This window comes from Copadichromis virginalis, linkage group LG15 (genome assembly GCF_057382275.1).
Source record: "Copadichromis virginalis isolate Kocher_CV1m ecotype Utaka linkage group LG15, C_Virginalis_male_GT1.1, whole genome shotgun sequence".
NCBI classification, from domain to species: domain Eukaryota; kingdom Metazoa; phylum Chordata; class Actinopteri; order Cichliformes; family Cichlidae; genus Copadichromis; species Copadichromis virginalis.
In genome coordinates this window covers 34,854,677-34,867,634 of record NC_140632.1, presented here as the reverse complement: position 1 = coordinate 34,867,634, position 12,958 = coordinate 34,854,677, and the positions used below count along the sequence as shown (strand labels likewise).

Genomic DNA, 12,958 nt, shown 5'->3' with positions numbered 1-12,958 from the left:
TGGTCCAGTCATTTGTGTAGACTTGCACAATTTGCAAAAGAGGAAGAAGAAACTAAAAGAAGAACAAACTATCTCGTGGCGATGTGAGACGCTGCGGTAGCACGTGAACGCAGCACGACTACAGAGTCAGCCGATAAATAAAAGCTGTCAGTCGGCAACTGACGGAGCAGCAACAATGAGTAGCAAACTCTGCTTTAAACACTAAAAGTGTCTCATCTTCGGAGTATGTGACATTGCTGAATTTAACAGTGTCGGTATTATTAGTATGAAGAATAAAACGAAGCCAGAGTTTTGGAAAACGTTCAAATTCCAAACCACGTCAACTCATCTGTCGTGGCACCTACGGGAGTCTGAGTGTGGACACAAAGAGAGCGACAGAGATTTAAAATATCAGGTGAAAACTTCTCTTTTAGCCGCTTGTACTCTCATATTTTGATTGAAGTGTTGAAATATTAGTACTGCTGCTGTTAAGCAAATGCTAGCTTTGCTGTTAGCCTGAGGCTGCTTCAACTGCTAACTTCGGTTAGCCAAACTCATGTCTTTCTCGCACCCTGAAAATAATTTTCGCTTGTTTGTGTGTTTTACCCTGCTGTCAGTTGTTTGCACTACCGCGCCAGTGTTTTTAATAACATGCCATGATTATCTGATCTAACGGTGGATTATTCACGCCATGAAAGATGCGTCGTCGAAAAGATCTGATCTGTGTGCTTATCTGTACAAGAAGGAGGGATCATAAACTTTTCTTTAATGCACGGCACTGCCAGATGGATCACGTACATGTTAAATATAGTAAAAGACTTAAATATAGTAGCTGACGAGTCCCGAGTCTTGTTTATTAAAAACATTTTACCAGTAAGGACCATAATTAATAAATATGGCATTTATTAAATTAGGTTTGGTGTGTTTTGATATTACCATGGTGCTAATCTTTATGGTGTAATAAATTACATGGTTGTTATTTATAGTTGTTTGATAGTTTTTATTTCTAAGATACATGGATGTGAAGGACTGTGCTCCCTGAGCCTGTTGGATGTTGCACTATAGGCCTGCATGCTCTTCGAGTGCATGATGTTTTCTATAAGCCTGAGACGGATTTTTCTATTTCGGTGTTTGTGGGTAAATGAGGACAAGAGGGTGCATAGATGGTGCATACTTTTTCGCTAAGGCATTCATGCTGATGCAGCCTGGAAACTATAAACACACTGTGTAGATCTGATATTTAATAACGGTGTTTTGGAGGTAGCTCATGTGAATTGTGAGTCTGGTTGAGGCTCGGCATAATTTAATTGTATTGTTAGGCAGAGCTGCTCTGCAGTCATGAGGTATTTTAATGGAGAGAAGCAACAGATAAGCAAGGTACAAAATACAGAAAGCAAGAGCTAATAATAATTTTGAGCACCATGTACCCCACAAAGTAACAACGCTATGATTTGTTCTTCTGAGTGATGGCTTCTGGAACAAAGCTATTTTTAAACATTGTCGTTTTACACAAAACTATCATCAAGAAGGAAGAACGGAAACTTACAATGGAAAGGGTACGATTCGTCAAGAAAAATTAAATCGGCGAACCACTGTAAGTGTCTGGTGTTCAGGGATGCTGTGGTTCACCAGTCAGCATGTTGGACCACTTCTGTCCTTTACAAACCTCGAGCCAAGACAAGGATAAAGCAGATTGCAATAAGAGCACATTAAAAATAAAGTCATAATGATTCTATCAGTGTAGAAATGATAAAGCTTTCTTAATTTGCTTTGAAATTCAGCTACTGTTCAAAGATATTTATAACACTGAACATGTTCCACCATCTGACCCTTAATGGATGTGACCTCTTGTACAGGAGTGCATTTCTTAGAGTCAGTGACATATCTTAGATATGTTTAATTAAAGGTGCGACTTGTCGTCATCCTGGAGCGGACTGACAATAACTGAGTCGTCTGCACTCTCTAAAATGACCCTCATCTTAGATCTGCTTTGATCAATATTTGTGTACAGGATAAAAAGATAAATATGGAGCCAGCCAGACTCTTTAAGTAAAAAAAAAAAAATCAATAATTTAGATTTTTATTGTAATCAAACTGTTCTAAAAGCTTTCTGATTCAAATATGAGGCTCAATTGTATTGAAGGCTGAAGAAAAATCAACAAGCAGTAATCGTGCATGAGCATCTTTTCCCTCCAGCTTTTTAATAACCAGGTTCAACAACGTGCCATTATCCACTCCTGTGTGTGGAAAACTGCATGGGGATAGGCGCTTGCTCAGTTTGGCTTAAAATCTCTGACTTCACCAGTTGTTCAGCTCAGTAATGCCAGTTTTTCTCTGACAGGCTTTCTTACAGAATGGACTCAGACTGCCTCCCTGCATCTACAGACTCCCTGCTGTGTGATCCGGTTCCTGTTCATGGAGCCTCGGGGGTTGAGGTCAGCAGTCTGGCTGCAGTAGCTCTGCCAGGTTCAGAGGCAGAGGATCTGGATTCGTACAACCTGATCGAGCCTCCACCTTTAGACTGGAGGTCAGACACCTCTAGCGAAGCTGGTTCAGCAGACGATCTGGATGATGCCAGCCTTCCCACCTCAGCTGACAGTCTCGACAAGGCAGATCTGGGTGAGTCAGTATCGCTTCCTTTGGTTGAGAAAAACATTTTGACTCCAGTCGACGTGAACCAGCTGGATCTTGTCGGAAACGTTAAACAGCCTGCTGAGGATGTCGAGGCGAAATCGACAGACGAGGCTGAAGCAGGTGCGGGAGTATTGAGGGCTGAGGGCTTTAAGGACGCAGAGGAAGATCAAGCAATGGTGACATTGGGGGATGTTGATCTCCACAAGAACAAGAGAGGTGAAGAGGAGGCTGCTGAAAGGAGATCAAATGATGAAGACCATATGCATATCCACACCCTGCTCAGTCAGCTCCAACTAATGGAGGAAGAGCCGCATCCCAGTCATCGGATGCCATCAAATCATCATTACTCTAGGCGGTCTGAGCTGGAAGCATGTGCTCCTTCTTCAATAAAAGAGGACAGCGCTGAAACCAAAGGGCTGCTCTTCTCTGAAAGCCACCAGAGAGACCTGCTGGGGATGCTGCAGTGCACAGAGATAGGCGCAACACCCCGCCCTACCTCTCTGCCGCACAGAGGGGACGTGGACGCCGTGGTGTCAGTTTCCTACAGCCAGGAGGATGCACAGAGGTTCTGGAGGCATCACGGGAATGGTCAGCAACAACGGCACAGGGATGACTCCCTCACTTCACTGCCTGATGATGAGTATCCCGAGCCAGTGTGGATGAAGCTGGGAGAGCAGCCTCCAGAGGAAGAAGCTACTGCAGAGAGCGAGCAGGTTGGTGCTGTTACTAAAACTAATAATAAGGGTGGAGACGTTTGGTCATCCATCGTTTTTGTTATGATGAGTTAACTAATCCAATATTTGCTTTTTATTTATTTTTTTTCAGCTGATTAATGAAGCTATATAATGTCAAAAATAACACAGTCATCACTGGTTTCCAGAGCTACCACACATCTGTCCTGACTTCAGCTGTCTTTGGTCTCTTAGCAACACTAAAACGATAATCAGAATACTTTTTTTTTCCTACCACCAGCTAACCCATCACTGAACTTATCTGAAGCACGTTCAGTTTTTCATGGACTTAAATTCACTAATTTGCTGTGCGTGCCTTCTTTGCAGAGTGCTGATGACCAGCCTTCATATAAAGATGGTGAGTCACTTATTATTATTATTATTATTATTATTATTATTATTATTATTATTATTATTATTCACTGAAATTTGACATTTGTCAAATATCTAATGTAATATGTGCTAATGTTTTAGTGCCTGGTCCTTGTGATCCTGAAGACCTTTTGGATGGAGTGATTTTTGGTGCCAAGTATCTTGGCTCCACTCAGATCAAATCAGAGAGGAACCCGTCTACAAACGCTCGTATGGCCCAGGCTCAGGAGGCTGTGGACCGAATAAAGGTGCTTTAAAAACAAAATAACCAAATATGCACCTTTTATCATGATCTGGCTGTGCAATGCATTGGTTGATGATGTTAAATCTGGTTTTATAGTTGTAGTGAAGGATTTTTTTTTCTTATTAAACATACCTGTTTTAAAGTAGGTGGGATGTCATTATTAAGTTAAGGATAGACATGTGGTGTACCTGTCCTCTAAGGTTAAATATGAGAGTGTTTTCTGTGGTTCTTTTAGGCTCCAGAAGGAGAGTCCCAACCAATGACAGAAGTGGATCTGTTCATTTCTACTCAAAGAATCAAAGTGCTCACTACTGACACGCAGGTACTGCACTCATCTGACCACATACATTCATTTTCCTCTCTTGTATCTCCTCATATCATAAGACCTCACTTCTCTCTAAGACTGTAGACCTACCTGGGGCCTACCAGGCTCCTGTCCTGTGGAATTAGCACCCAGTTTGGATTCGAGAGACAGAAACAGGCTTTAAACTGTTAAAGCTCATAGTTTGATGATGGATCAGGTGACCCCGAACCATCCCTTAGTTAACGCTGCTGATGCACTGAGCATTTTCCTCTCGCCTCCTGTCACTCCTGTTTATACATCACTACTGCATGCCATTAGTTTTGTCTTCTGTCTCTCTGTTTCGTTCTGGTTTGGCCGCCCCTTCTTGAGCATTGTTCTGTCGGAGGAGGTCTCTTCCTGGTAAAAGGGATTTTTTTCATTCCCAGTGTCGCCAAGGGGGTCATCAGATTGTTGGGGTTCCACCCTAAATCTGCACAGTCTTTAACTTATAGCATAAAGCATTTGGGGAAATGTCTCTGGTAGCACTAAAATCCAATGATGGATTTCAGCAAAAGCTCAGTTGATTCTTGGCTTCATGGAACATGAAGACAAAAACCTAAATGTACTCTGAGAGAATGAACTTTAGCTAAATGTGTTAAAAAGTTGTCAGACTTGAGGTTGTAAACATCTGAAAACATACCCAACACAGCTGGTGACTTTTTATTACACAAAGCAGCATTGCACTCCTTGATGTTCATATTCAAGCTGAGCTCTCGCTGCAGGAATCCTTAATATAGAATTGGGTGGTGATTTAATATGAGGCCTCTAGTAGAAGCTATTTTTTTTTTCTACTGAATTGTTAGGAGAGTAGAAGTAGGTCATCTACTGTCATTGCTCCATTTGCATTTGCTCCATTCTGCAGTGATGGATGTGAAGATGAATGGTTTTCTTATTCAGTGTTTTTACTTCCAAGCGATATATGTTTATTATCCAAAGTTGTCATTTAGGACACAGATGAGGCATAAAAAGTAAAATGAAAATTGCATTTATAAATTACTTTGATGTAAAACAAAGACAAATATTTGTGGAAATTGCACTTCTGATTCACGTAAAGAACGCTCCACTAGCTTCCATGTTAACAAACAACAGTCTTTACTTTCATTTTTTCAGAATTCTCATCCAAGTTAGTTTCGGTCCTGAATTAATCTTAGGCGCCTGGTTTGTGGTTTGCCTTCGGTCTGTATGTTTGTCTGCTAGGTCAGTGGTTTGGTACATTAACTTGATAACATATTTGGCCTGGAGAAATGGTTTTGATGAGGTGAGGGTGCACAGACAATCCTGCTTTGCTTGAAGACACAGAATGAGGAACTTCCTTAATTTCAAATTTACTTTGATAAAGGCCTGGGCTTCCCTTTGGGATGTGCTCTCTCAAACACACCAATCTTTATCATATAATTCCTGTAGTTCTGTAAAAATGTCTTTAACAAGAGAGGCTTCTAAGAGGAAAAATGTTAAGTAATACCTATCTGCAGGAGGTTTAAACTCTATGCTGGTTCCTAACCAGACCTTCTTGCTCGCTCTCCCTGTCTTTGTTTCTTATCTTAACCACCGTCATGTCCTGTTTGCAGGAAGCCATGATGGATCACGCTCTGCAGATGATCTCTTACATCGCTGACATCGACAACATCGTGGTCTTGATGGCACGAAGGAAACGTAAGGGGCAAGATGGTGACACCGACTCAAACTCTTCGTCATCATCTGCAAAGAAGTGCTTGATGATCTGCCATGTGTTCTCCTCTGAGGATGTGAGTCAGTCAACTGGAGGGTTTTATATGGTGTTCATATACTAGAAGTGTGCAATCAGCATGATGCTTTCCTTCTTAGCACTCATATTTTGATTTCTGGATTCCAAGCAGAGCTTTTCAGGAAGCTTGGTTGCTGGCCAAACAGCTCATTTACAAGTCCAGCCAGGCCTCATTGTTATATTGGTCTTTCATTTCTAATTACACAGTTTTGCTGCATGGTTACTGCATGTTTAAACACATTAAGCATGCAGTAAATAAGGTACATGGTGAAATATATGGCATTAAAATGTGTCTAAGATCGCTAAAATTGACATTGGACTCTCCCAGAGCCCCTTTGAACTCTTCCAGATTTCCTAGTCACATACTTTTGCCCACAGACTGGTTACCGCATGTCCTTGCGGAACACCCTCACTCAAACGGCAGCGCAGTATAATGTAAATAGATGTAGCGTTCAGTATCTTGGCATCTCCCGCCCTGCACACTCTTGCATCTCTTATTAAATTGCCAAGTCGGTTGCTGACAGCAGTTTCAGCTTCAGCTTGGCTGGCCTGGTTTCCTTCCTCAGACAACCACTGAGTTCTCCTCAATGTCAAAACCGTCTGGCTCTCGTCCCAGTTTCCCAGTTGGCGACACTGAATGGGAGGAAGAGCTTCCTTTAGAAGCTAATTAGCTCTGGGATGCTGAAGGCTGTGACCGCGTCTGCTCAGAGCTTTTTCAAACTGAGCTTATTTAACGTGTTTAAGATCATTTCAAAATACTTTCATTAACTCATGTTTACAGCAGATGCTATATGTGTGTGTAGCAAGAACTTCTCAGAGAAATTCAGATAAAATGCATTAAAGATAGTGTTTTGTGTTGATGCTCTGGTATCAAGTTGTATGACCCTTTGGCTGCTTGTCTTTACAAACGAACACATTTGCTTTGATTTGTTAGTATTTAAATGGAGGATTAAGGAAAAGTCTAGGGAAAAAATTGTTTAACAAATGCCCCTAGCATTTAAATGTAGAGTAGACATGACTGTAACAACAGTGCTGAACCCTGATTCAGTTTTGTCTGTCTCCTCCTGTTTGCAGGCTCAGATCATAGCCCAGGCTATCGGGCAGGCGTTTGGAGTGGCTTACCAGCAGTTCCTCCAGGCCAACGGTATCAAGGCCAGCGATCTGAGGCCCGGCGAGTACAGCGACTACCTGGAAAGTCAGGAACTCTACAACGGAGACTTGGCCCACTTCTCTGACTCTCAAAACCTCAGAGAAGTAAGCAGGAGGGATTGTGGTTGCAAGGCCACCCACACAAAATACAGCTGACTTATAATTTTGGCTTGTGTAGTTAAAGGACTAACCAAGGCAGCACACAGAGCCAATTAAAGGTCCAGGAGAGAGTGCAGGCAGGGTGGAGCAGGTGGAGACGAGTGTCAGGGCTGATTTTTGACAGGAGGATAGCAGCAAGAGTGAAAGGGAACGTTTACAAGGAGACCTGCTATGATGTATGGTTTTGAGATGGTGGCACTGACTAAAAGGTGGAGCTGAAGGTGCTCAAAGTTTCACTGAGATAGACCAGTGACTAATTAGCCAACGTGTTCAATTTATTCCAAAGCAGGCCCCCCTTTTACTGCAAATCATGTATCAAAATGCCCAAATGTGTCATCATGTTGTCCTAAAGTAGCACAAAGGTAGATTTGGCAAATTTGCAAATACCTGTTTGAACAGGTATTTTCAACACAAGAGTCAGAACCGTGCAAGATGCATTCACAAATCTTTAAAGGTGTGCAGCAGAGTTTTAAAGCAAAGACTGGGTTTGTGGGTGATTATGGTCTGACAGCTTGTGATGGGATCAGCAGGTGTGATCCCATCACAAGATGGTCTGCAGTTTGCTTCAGACTTCACACTTCAAAGTGTGTGTTTTATATATGCACAGCTGTTTGTTATTTATATTATCTGCACCTCATCTATTATTTCCTTATCTCGTCATGTTGTTTAGAAGTGTGCAGGGGCTTTCCTTTAGTGGTTCTAAGTATTAATAGAAGGTGTTGCAGGAGAGAAAAAAAAAACAAGCCAAAAAAAAAAAGAGCTCTGATTAAAACAACCACTGATATATTACAAGTCTCTCTGTGTCTGTGGATCAGGTAATCATGACCAAGGCTCCGGGGGAGATCTTGGGACTGGCGGTGGTTGAGTCGGGCTGGGGCTCTATCCTCCCCACAGTGGTGGTGGCCAACCTCCTCCACGGAGGCCCGGCTGAACGCTGTGGTGAGCTCAGCATCGGAGACCGCATCATGTCCATCAATGGGACAAGCCTCGTGGGTCTGCCCATCACCACCTGCCAGAACATCATCCGCGTAAGTAGGACACACAATGACACAAACTTCAAATTTCAGTGGTCATAATAAAGATGAGAAGAAAGGCATCAACAACAACAAAAGAAACATATTGTGCTGCAGATTAAATGCCTTTATTGTGCTGTATATGCAAGTTAGGATCACCAGGTGGCACTGTAGGTCCACACAGGACCAACATTAGCATCTGTCAACTTAAACTGTTAAAGCAAAACTTGCTGCTGATATTCAGTGTTTCAAACATTTTCGTTGTTTCGAGTTGACAGAAGTTTATACCTTTGAAACACTTAATCAAAGACACAATACGATAGTTACTTAATGCTGTGCAGTTTATCAACTTTAGTTTCCTTTATAATTTTGGCCTCCACTGATCATTAAACTAAAGTAATGAAGATAAAACCCTTATTGTGCTGCAATCCCTGGTTTCACCTTTCTGCACATACTTTTCCTTCAATTTGACCCCAATAAAATGTCCAATGTTAGGTTTGTAATGATGAAAACATGTCGTAAACGTTCACAAAAGTTATTACAAAAAGAAATAACTTTTGGTGAAAAGGTACACTTGGGTGAATAGTTTGCATATTTTCCTCAGTAAAGTTTTACTGCTCTAACTCTGGATCGCGCCTCCCTTTTTGTTGTTTCACCTTTTTTTCCCCACTTAGGATCAGAAAAGCAAGAAGTATGTGAGGCTCAGCATCGTCCACTGTCCTCCCGTCACCATGGCAATTATCAGGAGACCAGATCCGAAATTTCAGCTGGGCTTCAGCGTGGAAGATGGCATTGTACGTCCGCATCCATATTTCACATCTGTCATTATGTGACGTACCCCTTCAGCTTGGCGCTGAGCCTGCAGCAACCAGCAATAGAACAACAGTGTTTTTACCAGATAGCTTTAAGAGATTAACGTGTTTGGATTAAAAGGTCGGTAGCACTCGGTACAAGTAAATTATTCTGAACTATAAACATGCAGTTTTCTGTCCTTGGGTTGCAGATTTGCAGTCTGATGCGGGGTGGTATAGCAGAGAGAGGAGGAATCCGCGTCGGGCACCGCATCATTGAAATCAACGGGCAGAGCGTCGTTGCAACGCCCCATGATAAGATCATCCAGATTCTGACAAACGCTGTAGGGGAGGTGAGACGTAATCTAATGCTTACATTCACAATAACATAATCAAGTTCATTACACTTTAAAATGAGACTTCTCTCTGTCTGTGCAGATCCACCTGAAGACGATGCCAGCTTCAACGTATCGACTGTTAACAGGACAAGAGCAGCCAGTGTTTCTCTGAGCACTTCCTGTTTCACCTGGACAAAAATTCTTCAGTATTCAAACTTCATGAGCTTTTGCCAAACTGAAAATATTATGCAAGTGTGTTACATGCTGTTGTGACACCACTGAAAGCTGCAAACCGGATCAGTTTTGCATGTTTTTAGGACAATAAGAACATCTGAATATGAAAGTGCGATTTTAAAATGACAGGGATAGATAATAGCTCTTCATTTGTATTTATCACATATTTACATTTCAGGCAGTAGCTGAGATGCAGTAATGCTTTTTTTACTTTGCTTACGTACTTAGTGGTGAGCAGCGTCAGAAACACTGTACTTCATTAGTCTTCCAGCCTGTCGTGTGGCACCAGTGTGCCTGAGGTAAATTTGCTTGAAGAGGGGGACCTCGCTGAATCAGGACAAAGGGTCTGTGGCTGTCATTGTGATGTACTTCCAGCCCCTCACATGCACATACATTAGCTTCTCTGACTGTGTCGAACATGAAGCAGATATGCAACATTAAGAGACTGCCTTATTTGATAGAGAGATGCATATATTTTTAAGATTTTACTGTTCTCAACATTCATTAAAATGATCTATAAGAAAATATCTTGATATGCTTTATTGAATCATTGATGGTCAGACGTTTACATAAACTCATCACAGGTATAAATGTTGTGGTAATTTTGGGCTTTGAATTAATTCTTTGCAGTGTTCTTTTTCCAGAGTAGAATGATTGTACTGCTTATATCTCTAATGACTTATTGAATTTTAATTTTCTCTGATCCACAAGGGTCAAATATAAACATACCCACTTAAATCTTTTAAGAAGTGCAGTGTAGGGTTCTACAATGTCTAACAAATTGAGAAGTTCAATACCTATTCTTGTTAGAATTGTGATTAAATACAATTTGGAGTTTCTCTTTGCTAGCCTAAGGATTTGTTTGACAATACTCTGGTTTGATCATCAGTTTAAACAACTCTAAGTACAGGTTGTTTGGCTGTGTCATGGCTTTGCAGAGGTCTGGAAGAAGACCCAAATTGCCACTTTAAGATGAAAGGACACAAAGCCTGCTATGAATTAGAAATGGTTGGAACGCCAGTGTCCACAGTGGCATAAGTTTTATATCACCATGGACAGTTCAAGCTCAACTTAAATTTGAAGTTGCTCACATGGACGAGCCAAATGCCTTCTGGAGAAAATCTTTAAGGTGAGATGAGACAAAGATTGAGCTGTTTGGAGGAGCAAAGGTGAGGCTTTCAAACCTAAGACTACTACCAGTTGTCAAGCGTAGTGGTGGTAACATCATGTTTTGTTGCCAGTGGTACTGGTACATTGCAGAAAGTGGATGGAATAAATTCATCAACTTCAACTCAAATCACCAGCTAGACTGTTGAAACTTGGACACAGCTTGGCGTTCCAGGAGGATAATTATGCTTATTTCCAGAAAACCAACCGTTTTAAACGACCTCTACCAATTCTGCTAGGAGGAGTGATAAGTATCCCACAAGTTGTTTTTATGGCTACCAGAACCGTCTGGTCAAGGTGCAACTCTTTCAAGAAGTCGGCACATACAGACATATGCAGTGGCACAGCCCTCCGAACTAAAGAACTCCTAATGGACTGCAGGAGGCACAAACAGGGTCACTCCCCACTAAACATAAGTGGAGATATTTCTCCATCTTCCGATTTTTGGGCATCCAGCCGTCCGCCAATCGCATCTGGACCCATAACACCAACGCCCTGGTAAAGAAGGCCCAGCAGTAGCTTCACTTCCTCCATGTGAGAAAGAATAACCTGGACCGGAAGCTGCTGCTGCTGGTCTTCTGCCGCTCATCAGTAGAGAGCATGCTCTCCTACTGGGTGTTTCACCTGTTGAACTCTGGTCGGCATGTCAGGTCAATCAGGTCTCACACCTACAGACTCACAAACAGCTACTGATTCCATAAAAATCAATTGGATGCTTATACACTGGTATGCCACTTTAAAAATGTCAGCAGTGCAATGTCTAGTGAAAATGAACTGGTGCCGTTTATGAATTATTAATTGTGATTGTAATGTTTTTAATAATGTCAGGCTAAAGTTATAATGCTTTGTTGCTTGTATTGATAAAATATCCTTCTTTATGAATTACTTCTTGAACACAAGGGAACGGTTCATATTACTTAAAGCCCTGTGAACCTGTCAGTTCTCTTTTTTCCATGTTTCTTCAGTTACGAAATTATAACAGTAACCAATCGGATTCTTAACCGGCTTTTACGGCCACGCCCGTTTGAATGTGTTTGACCAATCCGCTTCATGTGTGGGCGGAACTTTACGCTGCTTACAGCTGCTATCGCAAACACTGGGAAGTCAATGTCAAGCTGTCGGCCGCTGGAGAGGAGCTTTAAAATCATCTTTATTACACAGAGGTAATCATTAACATCTGTTTTACACTGAGATAATCAAATTGGTTTCTTTTCACTGTTTTCGTAAATGAGCTGATGTACACAATAGCAACATCACTGTATAGGATGCTAAGACAAGGAAGCTAATGTTTCTTCAAGCTTTTGTAAGCTATTGCCCTTATATTATAAGTTTACGCTTAACCGCTAAATATTGTTGTTGATAAACTTGTAGTTACAGTGTACTTTTGATTTGATTTGATTTCTCTAACATGTCTACTTTAAGAAAAGAATACCTGATTGAATAACCTAATTTCATTCAAGCAGTGCAAAGTTGTAACTTATGTGGATGCGTAGTTTCTGTGTTATGGGAGCATGAAACGTTACTGTACCTTGTTACATCAACACTGCATTAGCTACCTGCTAATGTTTTCCTGTTCTCAAACAGGAAATAACAACCCCGTGAGAAACCTGGCGGTCAAAATAAAGAAAAATATATTTTTTAAAAAAGCCGGCTTTAATGGTTATAAAAACTACATCCTACACCTGCACTGACATGCGCAGAGATGCAGACTGTTTTGTAAGGTTTGCAAAGGGAATTAGTCAGAGCAGTTCTAGCTTTACTTAAACAGCTTTATGTTGTTTTCTAAATCTAGAAGAGACCATATTCTGGACGAATGGTTGAGCAAAAGTGAATGCCTTACAGTGAGACAGGTAAGCTGTTTGGATCAGGAGGATTTCAGGATCAAGCATGGGATTGTCTGACTTGAGCAGATCAGAGTGAGCAGAGAAGAAAACCTTTACTCTAAACACACATAGTAAGGCTGGCAGGTCTGTAACTTTTTTCTACATAATTTAAGTCCCCACTAGCCTAGACCTATTGCAGCAGAACTAAGGGAGGGTTTATTGTCGACTGATCCTGTA

The 12,958-nt window shown here is 41.5% G+C and overlaps 2 protein-coding genes across 2 annotated transcripts in view; both read left to right on the top strand.

Moving 5' to 3' along the window:
- The first annotated feature begins 101 nt into the window (after window positions 1-101).
- LOC146692866 (amyloid-beta A4 precursor protein-binding family A member 3) lies at window positions 102-10,337 on the top strand. The gene is made up of 11 exons (XM_085433109.1): window positions 102-394; window positions 2,321-3,326; window positions 3,672-3,702; window positions 3,819-3,964; window positions 4,196-4,282; window positions 5,872-6,048; window positions 7,122-7,301; window positions 8,171-8,383; window positions 9,043-9,162; window positions 9,372-9,512; window positions 9,598-10,337. Exons 2-11 carry the CDS (start codon window positions 2,334-2,336, stop codon window positions 9,667-9,669), a joined length of 2,160 nt encoding a protein of 719 aa, XP_085289235.1. The 5' UTR covers window positions 102-394; window positions 2,321-2,333; the 3' UTR covers window positions 9,670-10,337.
- Window positions 10,338-11,986: 1,649 nt separating this feature from the next.
- The window catches only part of abca7 (ATP-binding cassette, sub-family A (ABC1), member 7), a 29,497-nt gene continuing 28,525 nt past the window's right edge, over window positions 11,987-12,958 (top strand). The window contains exon 1 of the mRNA XM_085433108.1: window positions 11,987-12,061. The gene's annotated coding sequence lies outside the window, so the exon portion shown is untranslated. The remainder of the gene's footprint in view (window positions 12,062-12,958) is intronic.